The following is a 12,427-nucleotide window of genomic DNA, read 5'->3' on the forward strand; positions in this document are numbered from 1 at the left end:
CACACATTGCACTAGGAAACTGTTGACTTTGTGCTCCGGCCCGCCGGTGGGTTACATTTCCTGCATGCGCGAGGCTCTCTTCCGAGGTGGCTGACAAGGCGTTTTATTGTTCACCGACTCCACCGCAAGGAAGCAGGTGGAGGCCTTTTCACCACGCCGCCGAAACGCGTCCTGCAGCCCCGCTCCCACCTCAGAAAGAGCCTCTTTCACTCCTCCGCCGCTGCAGCAGGAGCAGCAGGAGCAGCAGCAGCAGCACCTAACCCCGCCGGAGCAGACTGACCCGCACGTGGAAGACGGAGGCGATGGTGCTCAGTGAGGAGGAGGAGGAGGAGGAGAAGGAGGAGGAGGCTGCGTGAAGCAAACCATTCAAGCCCCGTCCAACCATCTCGCTGTGAAGATTTTAACCACCCCCTGCCACGGGCCGGCCGGAGCTCGGCTGGGCAGAGACGACCCTCCCTCTGGGCACCGGGTTCACTCCCCAACCTCCTCTCCCCCCTCCCTCCCTCCCTCCCCACCTCCCCACCTAAGAAAGAAAAGGACACATGTGTGCTGAATCCTCGCCAGGAGTCAGGGAGGCCCGGGCAGGGGTGGAGATGTACTGACTTAATGCGGGGAGACGAGGCGGGGCGGGCCGCTTCGGAACAAACTGTTCACTGCCTCCGGGCGCTGCAGTAAAAAAATAAAAAAATAAAAAAAACCTTTTAGGCAAACTAAGAAGGACGACGAGATATTTTATTCTGAATACGAGCATAATGAAATATGATTTTTTTTTTTAAGTTCCCTGCCATATATTGCCTTTTCTTCAGCTCTGTCGAGGATATATACCAGATATATACCAGGTACCTCCAGGAATAACTGTTCACAGCATGCTCAAGCATTTCGCCCAATGAAACTGGAACAAGTCATTTCACACACATTGAGCAGTATGAATGAAGAAACGACTCTTGAGTGGAAATATCACTCTTTAATACATCTTTTAAAAAAAAAAAGAAGAAGAAGAAGAAAAGAACATATCTGAAAGAAAAAGGCAGCCGATGGCTTCAGCTCATTTCCAGTAATATTATTTTTTTTTTAAAGATCCTCACAAAAGGACGACTTACAGCTCAATTCGTTATTAACACATGAAAGCCTTTTGTTCATTTTTTTTTTTAAATTTCTTTAACACACAACCCCTCCAACCTGCATATTTGTTTTGAATCGGGAGTGGAAACGCTGGCGCTCGCCTCCTGTGAGAATAAATCAGGAGCTCCTCGGTACGTCGAGCCTCCGTGACTCATCGTTCGTCACCGTCTAGACACATTTCAAGTTACAGACTCAGTAGAAGTCACGTGTTGCCGTACCGGGCAGGTAGGGTTTTTTTTTTATTATTTTTTTTTTTTTTTAACAAAAGCAGATCTCGACTGTTAAGTTCAGGCAAACGGCACTCGTCTTGCTTTTGTCCTCGAGCAAAGCGGTGCTGGGTTTTTTTGTTTTTGTTTTGTTTTTTTAATATCTCGGTTGACTTCTTCCCCCCCCCAAAAAAAAGGTGAATTTAACAAAACGTGTTAAAATTCACCTTTTTTTTTTGGTGCTATGTGCTGTTGGCCTGCTCCTGCTCAAACAGCGCCATCGCCAGGTGCGAGCGCGACCCCAGACCCTCCAGGTTGCTGAGGACGCAGCGGTGGTAGATGTCCTCGCTGAAGCGCGGGTTGCACGCCCGCCGCACGTACTTCTGGATCAGCGCCGGCTCCACGGCCCTGAACACGTGCAGGCCCGAGTAGCGCACGAAGATGTCGTACACGTCCATGCTCTCCAGCAGCTCCTCGTTGTCCAGGATGTCGGCGGCCATCTTGGTCCGCGCGGTCATGTAGTCGGCGTTGTAGAAGCAGGCCTCGTCGAAGACGTGCCGGTCGAAGTGGCCGTCCCGCAGCGACTCGGACGCGAAGGACGAGGAGGCGGCGGAGGGCTGCTGGTCGCGGTAGACGACCGCCGGGCTGTACTCCTGGAAGTGGATCGGGAAGAAGACCTGCCAGTTGCTGATGGCGTTCATTCTGCAGCGGTTCAGGAAGTCGGCGTTGACCTCGGTCCAAACGCTCGCCAGGAAGAACAGCGTGTCCACCGGGTGCTTCTTGGAGATGATGTCCATCAGCTTGACCTGCGAGGGCACCTCGGTCTTCACGCTGATCCACGGGATCTTCACGTCGCCGTAGCGCTTCTCCACCTCGCCGATCATCGCCTTGATGCCGGCGAACACGTCGGTCTGGCTGACCCGCTGGGCGTCGAACGGGTCGTAGATGAACAGGAAGGTGAGCAGGACGTTGTCGTGGGTGTCCAGCGTGTTCATCACGTACATGTCCAGGAAGTTGCCGACGAAGTCCTGGTCCGGGGCGGTGACGGGCAGGATGACCTGCACCCGCGTCGCCTCCGTCACGTACGGCATCGGGATGATCTCGACCGCGCTCAGGGGCCGCAGCAGGTTCACCCGCTTGGCGATGACCTGGCTGTGGCCCTTCTGGGTGTAGGCCTCCAGCGCCAGGTCCAGCATGTACTCCATGCCCCGCGTGGGGTCGAAGCGGCGGTAGCCGTTGAGGAGGCGGCGCTTGCGGAAGCGCAGCTGCGGCTGGTAGCGCTCGTTGAGGCGCTCCACGGCGATCTCCAGGACGGCGCCGACGTCGGCGCGGTCGGCGCCCCTCATCTCGCACTTGGGCGCGCTGTCGACGCACGAGTAGATGTGCTCCTCCGTGAAGTACTCCCAGTTTATGACCTCGAAGCGGGTCCTGGGTTTGAAGGGGGGGTTGATCCCGACGGGCCACGTGACCCCGGCCTTGCCCTCCGGCGTCAGGTCGCTCAGGTTGTTGATCTGAACCTGATGAGCGCACACACACACACACACACACACACACACAAGAAAAGTCACATAAAAAGCACAAAGGGGAGCCGTGTCTGAACTATGCGAAGACGCGATACAGCCGACGGCTCCGTGGTGTACGTTACATCAAAACAACCGTAATGAACCGTCATTAGCCGGTTCTTTAACTACATAATAAGGCTTCTCGGGCGGATCGTATTCAGAACGAGATGCCGCTGGAATGTAACGCTTCAAAACAAAAACAAAAAAAAGAAAAGAAAAACGCGCCACACGTCATCCCGGCTCCCCGACGTGTAGAAATGTCGTACCGGCCAAGAATTTCTGCCTCGGCTCAAAAACGAGAGCGAGCCGGAGAAGGAGGAACGAACCGTGTACTTTCCCGCAGAACTGGATGTCGTCCCGTCAGATGCGAGGCACACAGGTGAAACGTGTTTGTTTGTAGGCGTGGAGAAAAAAAACAAAAACAAAACAAAAACCACACCGCGAAGTGTTTCGAACGAACCTGCAGCTGCTGGATCTGCTGGTAAGTCCACTCCAGCTCGATCTGACTGAAGCGTTTGTGCAGGCGGTACATCAGATTCGGTTCCGACACGGGGTGGACCGTGAAGGCGTTTTTAAACTGCGCGCCGTCTTCGCGCTCCGGGTCTGCGTTTTTCCCGAGCTCGAAGTAGCGGTAGGTCATCTCCTGCGAGTCCCGACCCACCCCCCCCCCCCCCATTCACACAGGAAAAAAAAGAAAAAAAAAACAAGTATTAGCGGCGTGGACATTTATCACAAAAAATAAATAAAGAAGTGCATTAAACTGATAGAAATGCTCTTCGGGTGTCCGCGCATTAAGTCCGCGTTTCGTACCTGGTGCACCTCCACGCAACTGAGGCCGAGGTAGTCGATGATGCAGCGGCCGAGCCACTCGTCGGGTCGCACGCTGAGGATGTCGTTACGGCAGGTGTCGAGGTGAGGCTGCAGACGGGCCAGCAGGCTGCGGGACAGCAGGTAGCCGTAGCCTCCGTGGCAGTATCGCGCCTTCTCCTCCCCGCCGATGAACTCCTCCGCCCGGCCCATGTAGAGGTCCTGGCCCGCGCTCAGGTGGCCCACCAGCTCCGACAGACGGTCCGCCTGCATGTAGGTGTCGTCCTGGGCCAGGAGGAACCAGTCGTAGTCCGAGCCGTAGTGCTGGTGGAGGTGGCGCACCGTCTCGTACATCAGCCACACCGGGCGGTCGTCGCCGTGGGCGACCACGGTCATGCCGTGAGGCACCTTCGGGCTGCGCAGGCCCGTGAAGAAAAAGGTGCGGTGGAAGTGGTGGGCGACCGTGCGGTTCACCGCCACGGCCAGCGTGTTGAGGGTGGCCCGAGAGGTCAGGACGCCCACCAGCAGCCGCTCCCTGATGCCCAGTTCAGTGTGGATGTACCGCGTTCTGGAGGAGAGGGCGGACACGCAGGGATCAGAGGACATCAAAGCACAAACAGAAGAAAGGAGGAGCGTTTCTAATGGCGAGCGACCGAGGCGTTAATGATCTGCAATTATGTTTAAACAAACAATAAAACCTTTACAACATGCTGATTATGTGACTCTTTCCGCAGCCATCGTTCAGCTGCAGGGCTTTTAAACAAGACACGAAAAAGACAAAGAAGTCTCTTAACAGTTTCTGGTCCTCACATCTGAGCTATTAGTGTGGGGGAAGGAGGGAGGGAGTGGGGAGGGGGGTGATGTAGCAGCAATAATCTCGAATCTACGGGCCACCTATACTGCACATAGGACTGAATACATTTAAATTACCGTGGAGGAGAATTAAATGTAATCCTATTAAATAGAGAATTAAGTAACGCCAATCCTGGTTTCTAAAGCAGCGTCTTAAAGCAAGTCCGGTTGGAGCCGCGAGATGTGTGTCTTTAAACAAATCTGTCGTTTCATTTGAAGACATAAATAGTCAGCGGCTGCATATGTTTATGTTCACTGAAAGCCCCTTTCTATACCCACCTCTCTCAGGCTGTGGACACCGTGGACACCTTGCACACACACACACACACACACACACACTCACCTGAGGACTTTCTTGTGAGGCTTGTTGGGGTCCTTGTGGTAGGGCACTACCCGTGGCTGGAAGTCTTCATCTCCAGCTCCGTCTCTGGAGTCCCTCTGGGCATCTCTCCTGCCCAGGAAGAGCCTGCCATTGCCCAGTTCATCCCGACACGAGTCGTCCGTGTCCCCCTGCGTCCAGGACACCATCAGCAGGCTCAGACTGCACCCCAGAGACAGCCCGAGGATCAGGGGTAAAGCAGGCCTGAACAGGGCCATAAACGAGGACAGACGCATATCTTGGCAGTTGATGAGGCTGTTGTGGAAGTGGGAAGGACAAAAAATTAAAAAAAAAAAATTAAAAAAAAACGACTAACAGAGCGTTTTATGTGCAAACACTCCTGCCCCCCGTAGCTTTAACGCATTATACCCCCCCCCCAAAAAAAGAAAAAAACAAGCCTAGGATTGTGGAAAAATTACCATTAAATACTGAAGAAAAAGTGTCCCATTGGATGAGGTAGTAAAGTTTCTTATAAACCACAAGATTATAACTACAGCACGTGCAAATTATAAGAGATGCAGTTTAACCGATGACGTCACAAGGACAAAAACACAGCTACCAGTTAAGAACTATTTTTTTTTTTTTTGGGTTGTTGTTGTTGTTGTTGTTGTTCGTCGGAAAGAGCGAATAACTGCAAATAGTTTAACATTATTAACGTTTACTACGACTTTACAGCCGCCCCGGGGCAACCTCAGCCGGTCGCACCGCCGGTTGTCATTTTTAAAAAAAAAATCGTAATCGCTCCGGTTAACGTTAACGAAACGTCAGAGCTAGCGAGCTTTTAGCATCGCGTCCGTCGCTTTTAACGAGTCCATCTTCCGTTGAACAGCGCTGACACGACGGCGGAGATCTCCCGGTTCTTCATCGCTCATTCCGGTAAAAAAAAAATTAAAAAAAAATTAAAAAAGGCATCGAGCGGAGCCGCGCTTACGTCGTCCATTTTTTTGTCAGCTCCTTCACTTCCTCTTAAAAAAAAAAAAAAAAAAAAAAAAAGTGTAGTGCCACACGCACGCACGCACGTAGTGAAGAAACAAGCGTCCGTCTCCTCTTCATCAGCTGCAGCATCACCTCGTCATCAGCGACTAAAGGACTGCTTCAAAAAAGACTTCTTTTTTTTTTCCCCCCCCAGAAACTACAATAACACCACGTTGTATATGTGAACGTCTGGTTACTGTAGCAACACGTGGGTCCTTATGACGTCGTGGAAAAAAGATACATTTGGAAAACGTCATCGGTGGTAATTAAAACTCATTCGCGTCGTTGCCTCAGTTTCATTTAAACCGTCAATTTTTTAAGGGACGACCCCTTGTCTTTTTTTTTTTTTTTATATATATATTTTTTTTTTTAGTCCCAGCTGTAAAAATGGATTATTTTTTTTAAAAGTAATTAACAAATTAAAATTTGTTTTAGGCGTAAAGAGGGGACTTTTACTGCGGTCCCACGAGAAGAGGAGGCTACTTTCTGGTTGTCGCCGCCCATCATGACCATATATGGTCCGTCTGGCGGTTTGGCGAGTCGCTACATCCACCCGGCGAAAAGTGGACACGAGACGTCGGTGTGCTCCGGAGACCAGCGGTTCGTTATTCCAGGTAAGAGCGGCCTCGGCGGGGTCTGACAACCGCGGCATTAACGCGTAACGTACTCGGGCTTGTGTTAAAATACACTCGAGCTTAAAAAGCCACTCGGTAGCCACGTTCAGACTTTTGTCTTAAAGCGAGTCGGGCCTTGCGTTTAAGGCCTGCCGGTTCCAGCTAACGATGTTTAGCTTAGCAAAAGGCTAACGCACCGAACGGCGAGTTTTTTTTTTGTTTTGTTTGTTTTTTTTTAAATTATTTTTTAATGAATTTTATTATTTGTTTCCCCCCGTGTTATGTCATTCAAGGTGAATCGGCTGACGCGACCGTTTTAGCTCGCTGTCGTCTGCCGGTTCTCTGCGAAGTGACCAAAAAAAAAATGTACCGTTAATATTAGCAGCATCACCGTTAGCCGCGAACAGGCGTTTACACGGTGACGAGCCCAACGTGCGGGGCAGGTGGCCACCGTGGAAGAACTTCAACAAAACACAACGAATTACCACCGTGATCACTTGGTATCGGGCTGTATCGTTCACCGCGATGAGGCCCCTTATTTTATTTTTTGCTGTTAACGTGTGTCGGCGTTGAGATGAAAGCTTCATGGTGAGTTCAGGTACCGGCGCGTTACAATAGAAAACCGGCAAGTGTGCTGAGGTTCCTCCTCAAGCCACTTTCCGGAAGCGATTAGTCATTTTTTTTTAGTTTTTTTTTACCCCTGATTCATACTCCCGATTATATGTGTGCTGAAAAAGTGATTACAACATTTTGTGGTTCTTTTTTTTACCTTTTTATTTTGGTATGGAAACGCTTTTCCTGACACAACGTGGTGTCAAGTAGAGAAAGAGGTCGTTGATCCGTGTCTTCCCTTTTTGTTTGTTTGTTTTGTTTTGTTTGTTTGTTGTTGGAATAGCCTTGCACAACAATGCCGTCTGACTTGGCAAAGAAGAAGGCAGCTAAGAAGAAGGAGGCTGCTAAAGCCCGCCAGCGTACCAAGAAAACCGATGAAGGAGGTGAGGATGGTGAACAACTAGAGCAACCGGAGACCCAGGAGCGTAATGGAGCAGAGAGCAATGGTAAGTGGCTATCTTCTTTTTTTTTTTTTTAGTGGTACTCGGTCACTGGCATACCCTTTTTTTTTCCATTTTGTTTAAACCTGGCTGGACATGTGTGCAAAAAAGTTTCAAGAGGAGTCTTTTTTTTTTTTTTTTTCCCCTTGTTCTTGTTTTGTTTGGGACAGGTATTGTCAATTTGACAAAGGAGCTGGATGAGTTTGAGCTGGCCAAGACGGAGGCTCGGGCGGTGACGGGCGTTCTTGCCTCCCACCCCAACAGCACCGACGTCCACATTAGCAGCCTGTCGCTCACCTTCCACGGTCAGGAGCTGCTGGCGGACACCAGCCTGGAGCTCAACTCGGGCAGACGCTACGGCCTCATCGGCCTTAACGGCACAGGTAACCGCTTCCTTCTGTTTGTAGGTCGGTGGCATCTCCATTCACAGTATCCTCCACCCACCCCCAACACGTTAGCACCTTTACACTTCTTAGACGTGAAAATCTGCATTTACCTACACTATTGTTCCACTAAACTTGCTGAAAGACAACAGCCGCTGCTCATTTTCGACAGTTATAAGTGTGGTTTTATTTTAAGTCGCACGCAAGCAACGCTCAGTTTCTTCTGTGCTTTTGTTTGACAGGAAAATCCATGCTGTTGTCGGCCATTGGGCATCGCGAGATCCCCATTCCAGAGCACATAGATATCTACCACTTGACCCGGGAGATGGCCCCCAGCGAAAAGACGGCTCTGGAGTGTGTCATGGAAGTGGACGAACAGAGGATTATGCTGGAGAAGGAGGCAGAGAGACTTGCGGCTGAAGACTGTGAGTTCCACGTAATATACGGTACCGTGCCGGTATGAACCAAACGGGGGGGGGAGTCGAATTGCCGCAGCAGCGACACGGATTTGACTAAAACAATAAAGGCATCAAAACACAGAAATGCTGCGGCTGCGAGTTGTTGGGAGGGAAGCCGACTTCGATGAGTTGAAATTGAGCATTAAAAAGGCTGTCTGGTAAAATGCCTTTTTTTATCTTTTACCTCCTGCGTAGCCGAGTGCGAGAAGCTGATGGAGCTGTATGAGCGTCTGGAGGAGCTGGATGCGGACAAAGCAGAGGTGCGAGCCTCCCGGATCCTCCACGGTTTGGGTTTCAGCGCTGCCATGCAGCAGAAGAAGCTGAAGGACTTCAGTGGAGGATGGAGGATGCGCGTCGCTCTGGCCAGGTAAAGACAAAGGGCGTTGATTTACACCTTTCAGTGACGCGCGGTCTCCTCGGTCTCTGCGTCGGTTTGAATTTGCAGCCCCTTTTGTGTGTGTGTGTGTGTGTGTGTGTGTGTGTGTGTGTGTGTGTGTGTGTGTGTGTGTGTGTGAGCGATGTGGTGTCCACAGTAAATATTAAATCGGCAAATATTAAGTCGTCCAATGTAAGAGGCATTAACACCCATCAAGAGGGTTAGTCCATATTTGGATGCCCTCCTGAAATGTGTTACTCATGCTGTCAAAAAAAAAAAAGAAAAGAAGTTTCATAGTGACAGGGGTTTTATCACGTTGACTACAAATTCTAATAATCATCCTTTTGTCTTTGCAGAGCCCTGTTCATCAAGCCCTTCATGCTGTTGCTGGATGAGCCTACGAACCACTTGGACCTGGATGCTTGCGTGTGGTTGGAGGAGGAGCTCAAGTCGTACGTCTGCGCCCCGTTTCAACTCTTAAAATAGTCCAAACTGATGTTCTGTGCACCCGTGTGTGTGTGTGTGTGTGTGTGTTGATCAACCTGTTGGTTCTTGCCAGGTTCAAGCGAATCCTTGTCCTCATCTCGCACTCTCAAGACTTCCTGAACGGCGTCTGCACGAACATCATCCACCTGCATTCGAGAAAACTGAAATACTACACGGTAGGAGCACTCGGCTGAATCCACCGCAGCGCGGTGTCAGGAGGGGAAACGCGCCTAGAAAGTACATCTTTGAATGGAGCGATAAGAGCCCTCATGATGCTAAATATGGAAACCGCGGGCGGGCTGTTACTAATCATGTCTCTGTGACACCCGGTTGGATGACCATGCCAAGCTATTTTTGTTTTAAGGGTAACTATGACCAGTATGTGAAGACCAGAGAGGAGCTGGAGGAGAACCAGATGAAGCGCTTCAACTGGGAACAGGACCAGATAACACACATGAAGGTAAATGAGGGACACCCAAGTGGCGTGACGTTTTCACTGCAGGTGATGGGGGTGGTTCCCAGTAAAGGATTTCTAAAGAGCCCACGTCCATCCAAACCCATTTGATCAAAGTCGCTGTCGGGAAATTAACCAGTTGGCTTTAGACAAGATTTAGTAAACTGTGTACATTTCCTCATGGCTGCCTAGTTCGGAGCCATCCTTATTTATCCTGATAGAAAAAGTCACAAAAATGCATTCTCTGGTTCAGTTAAGTTGTTGAAAAGAATAAAAAAAAAATATGATAGTCCGTGTTTTACAGTTTATAATTTCACACAGCTAAAGCTAACTAACGTGATCACGTTAGGCTGCAGGTGGCTTACAACCTCGGCTAAACAATTTCTTGGAGGTAAAAACCCTTTTTTTTTTTTTTTTAACGCGCATCTGTTTTGTTTCTCAACATGACAAGAAGTTTCTATGAAGCAATCATTATTCTCTCTCGTCGTCGATAAAAAATCAAGACTTCCTGCTTCTTTGTGTCTCTCTCCTCCAGAATTACATCGCCAGGTTCGGTCACGGCTCCGCAAAGTTGGCACGACAGGCTCAGAGCAAAGAGAAGACGCTGCAGAAGATGGTGGCGTCCGGCCTGACTGAAAAAGTTGTGAACGACAAGGTACCGTGATGTCACGCGCGACGGGGGGGGGGGAGGGGAGGGGGACCACTCGTCAGGCAGATGTTTGCAGACTTCTTAACCCGGTGACGCGTCATTTTGAGGAATTAAGGTCCGTGGCGGTCGTCCGGTCCCGGCACTAACACCTTCCCGTTTCCCCCCCCAGACGCTGTCGTTTTATTTTCCTCCCTGTGGGAAGATTCCTCCCCCCGTTATCATGGTTCAGAACGTGAGCTTCAAGTACAGTGACAACACAGTGAGTACAGTTAATATCAAGAGTAAAAAAAAAAAAAAGCTGCTGCTTTTTTTTTTTTTCCACTAAAATATGGATATATTTCTTCGTCTGACTGATTTGTTTGTTTCCCGAAGCCACACATTTATACAAACCTGGAGTTTGGTATTGATTTGGACACGCGAGTGGCCCTGGTGGGACCCAACGGAGCAGGGAAATCCACTCTGCTGAAGCTGCTTATGGGAGAGGTAAATTTATCGACCTGTTAACCAGCACCAACTTGCAGCCGTCTGCAGAGCAGTCCCCATTTATTCTCCCTTTTTTTTTTTCTCTCTCTCTCTCGTAGCTCCTTCCCACCGACGGCATGATCCGCAAACATTCTCACGTCAAGATCGGCAGATATCACCAGGTAAACCTCAGCCCGTCCACGGCACGGTTAACGGTAGTCCGCACGTTTCAAGAATCCCGAGTCGTCATTTTGACAAAAGTTGTGTTTAAAAAAAAAAAAAACGTAGTTGCAATGGTTTCACCGTATTCAGTCGCTGCGTTTTGAAGTAAGTAGCTCGTGCAGTTAAATGAAATCCTCCCGACATTGCGTTCACAGCATCTGACAGAGCAGCTGGAGCTGGACTTGTCTCCTTTGGAGTACATGATGAAGTGTTTCCCCGCCATCAAAGAAAAGGAGGAGATGAGGAAGATCATCGGTCGCTACGGCCTCACGGGAAAACAGCAGGTTCGAAGGGGACCGTCTTCCACCAAAATACCAGCTGCCCGGTTGTTTTTGTTTGTTCCGCGTCTCTAAACGCGACGCGCGACTCTCCTTCCAGGTCAGTCCGATCAGGAACTTGTCGGACGGTCAGAAGTGCCGGGTGTGTTTTGCCTGGCTGGCCTGGCAGAACCCCCACATGCTGTTCCTCGACGAGCCGACCAATCACCTGGACATCGAGACCATCGACGCGCTGGCGGATGCGGTCAACGAGTTTGATGGTGGGATGATGCTCGTTAGCCACGACTTCAGGCTAATTCAACAGGTGTGTGTGTGTGTGTGTGTGTGTGTATCATTTGATTTGTAATTGTCGCTTGAGGATTTCATCTGAAGGAGTCGGAACCACCGCTGTTCTGATCGTCGTCCTCCTCTCCTGCAGGTGGCTCAGGAGATCTGGGTGTGCGAGAATCAAACCATCACCAAGTGGAATAGGGACATCCTGGCGTACAAGGAGCATTTGAAATCGAAGATCGAAAAGCAAGCGCACGACATCTGAGGCGGCATCTCGCCGAAGCCGCTCCTTTATCTTGCATCGTGGGTTCGATCTGGAAGCTGCAGAAGGATGCGAAGGAAATGTTCTAACAAGAACTCAAACAATCTCTTATGCATCGTATTGGACACATCTGTTGTACATGTTGTACGGTATTTCCATCTCGATTCGACAGTGCTGTACCGTGCTGGCCCAAAGCCGCCGCCGCCGCCACCCCCCCCCCCTCCCTCCTCCTCCTCCACCTCCCCCGCCCCCTCCCGCCGTCTCGCGTCACCTCAGGCTGCACTCTGATTGGCTGATTCACCTGAAGCATCTCGGTGCATTTTGGAATGCATTCCATTGTGCTGTCGTCATAGAAAAGTTTTATTTTTCCAAATGTTCTGTTTTCTCCCAACATGTACGCAGCAGCTTTTAGGTCATATTTTATGATATTTAAAAGTTGACTTTTTTTTTTTTTTTTCCCCCCTTCCCTCCTCCCGCGTAAAAGAGCAGTTCTGCCTTATTTAACAATGTAATGCAATAAAAGATTTGTCTGAATAAACGGAACATTAAAAACAGCAC

At 50.0% G+C, this 12,427-nt stretch overlaps 2 protein-coding genes across 3 annotated transcripts; one reads left to right on the forward strand and one right to left on the reverse strand.

Moving 5' to 3' along the window:
- Positions 1 to 1,557: 1,557 nt before the first annotated feature.
- chpf2 (chondroitin polymerizing factor 2) lies at positions 1,558 to 5,882 on the reverse strand. Of its 2 annotated transcripts, XM_069696358.1 has the most exons (5): positions 5,348 to 5,882; positions 4,893 to 5,183; positions 3,701 to 4,265; positions 3,351 to 3,533; positions 1,558 to 2,845 (listed from the first exon to the last, which is right to left on the reverse strand). In XM_069696358.1, the coding sequence occupies exons 2-5, from the start codon at positions 5,162 to 5,164 to the stop codon at positions 1,571 to 1,573; spliced, it is 2,295 nt and encodes a 764-aa protein (XP_069552459.1). In that variant the 5' UTR covers positions 5,165 to 5,183; positions 5,348 to 5,882; the 3' UTR covers positions 1,558 to 1,570. The 2 variants fall into 2 exon arrangements, with proteins under 2 accessions (XP_069552459.1, XP_069552458.1); XM_069696357.1 differs by lacking the exon at positions 5,348 to 5,882 and having other exon boundaries at positions 4,893 to 5,281.
- A 487-nt stretch (positions 5,883 to 6,369) lies between these two features.
- abcf2b (ATP-binding cassette, sub-family F (GCN20), member 2b) lies at positions 6,370 to 12,426 on the forward strand. The gene is made up of 15 exons (XM_069696360.1): positions 6,370 to 6,517; positions 7,413 to 7,575; positions 7,740 to 7,952; positions 8,195 to 8,377; positions 8,606 to 8,777; positions 9,143 to 9,238; positions 9,346 to 9,448; positions 9,637 to 9,732; positions 10,262 to 10,381; positions 10,545 to 10,634; positions 10,748 to 10,858; positions 10,957 to 11,019; positions 11,215 to 11,343; positions 11,438 to 11,641; positions 11,756 to 12,426. The coding sequence occupies exons 1-15, from the start codon at positions 6,419 to 6,421 to the stop codon at positions 11,870 to 11,872; spliced, it is 1,959 nt and encodes a 652-aa protein (XP_069552461.1). The 5' UTR covers positions 6,370 to 6,418; the 3' UTR covers positions 11,873 to 12,426.
- Position 12,427: the final 1 nt, after the last annotated feature.

This window comes from Brachyistius frenatus, unplaced genomic scaffold (genome assembly GCF_029030835.1).
Source record: "Brachyistius frenatus isolate BFR_SWC_R1_liver_20210118 unplaced genomic scaffold, ASM2903083v1 Contig_21, whole genome shotgun sequence".
Classification (NCBI taxonomy): Eukaryota; Metazoa; Chordata; class Actinopteri; family Embiotocidae; genus Brachyistius; species Brachyistius frenatus.

Excerpts from the sequence above, each read along its gene's own strand:
- chpf2 (XM_069696358.1), bottom strand. The coding sequence starts at position 5,164 with ATGCGTCTGTCCTCGTTTATGGCCCTGTTCAGGCCTGCTTTACCCCTG. Across the intron at positions 4,266-4,892 it reads CCTCACAAGAAAGTCCTCAG|AACGCGGTACATCCACACTG; the intron begins GTGAGTGTGTGT and ends CCTCTCCTCCAG. Across the intron at positions 3,534-3,700 it reads GTTGCGTGGAGGTGCACCAG|GAGATGACCTACCGCTACTT; the intron begins GTACGAAACGCG and ends CGGGACTCGCAG.
- abcf2b (XM_069696360.1), top strand. The coding sequence starts at position 6,419 with ATGGTCCGTCTGGCGGTTTGGCGAGTCGCTACATCCACCCGGCGAAAA. Across the intron at positions 8,778-9,142 it reads ATGCGCGTCGCTCTGGCCAG|AGCCCTGTTCATCAAGCCCT; the intron begins GTAAAGACAAAG and ends TTGTCTTTGCAG. Across the intron at positions 10,859-10,956 it reads TGAAGCTGCTTATGGGAGAG|CTCCTTCCCACCGACGGCAT; the intron begins GTAAATTTATCG and ends TCTCTCTCGTAG.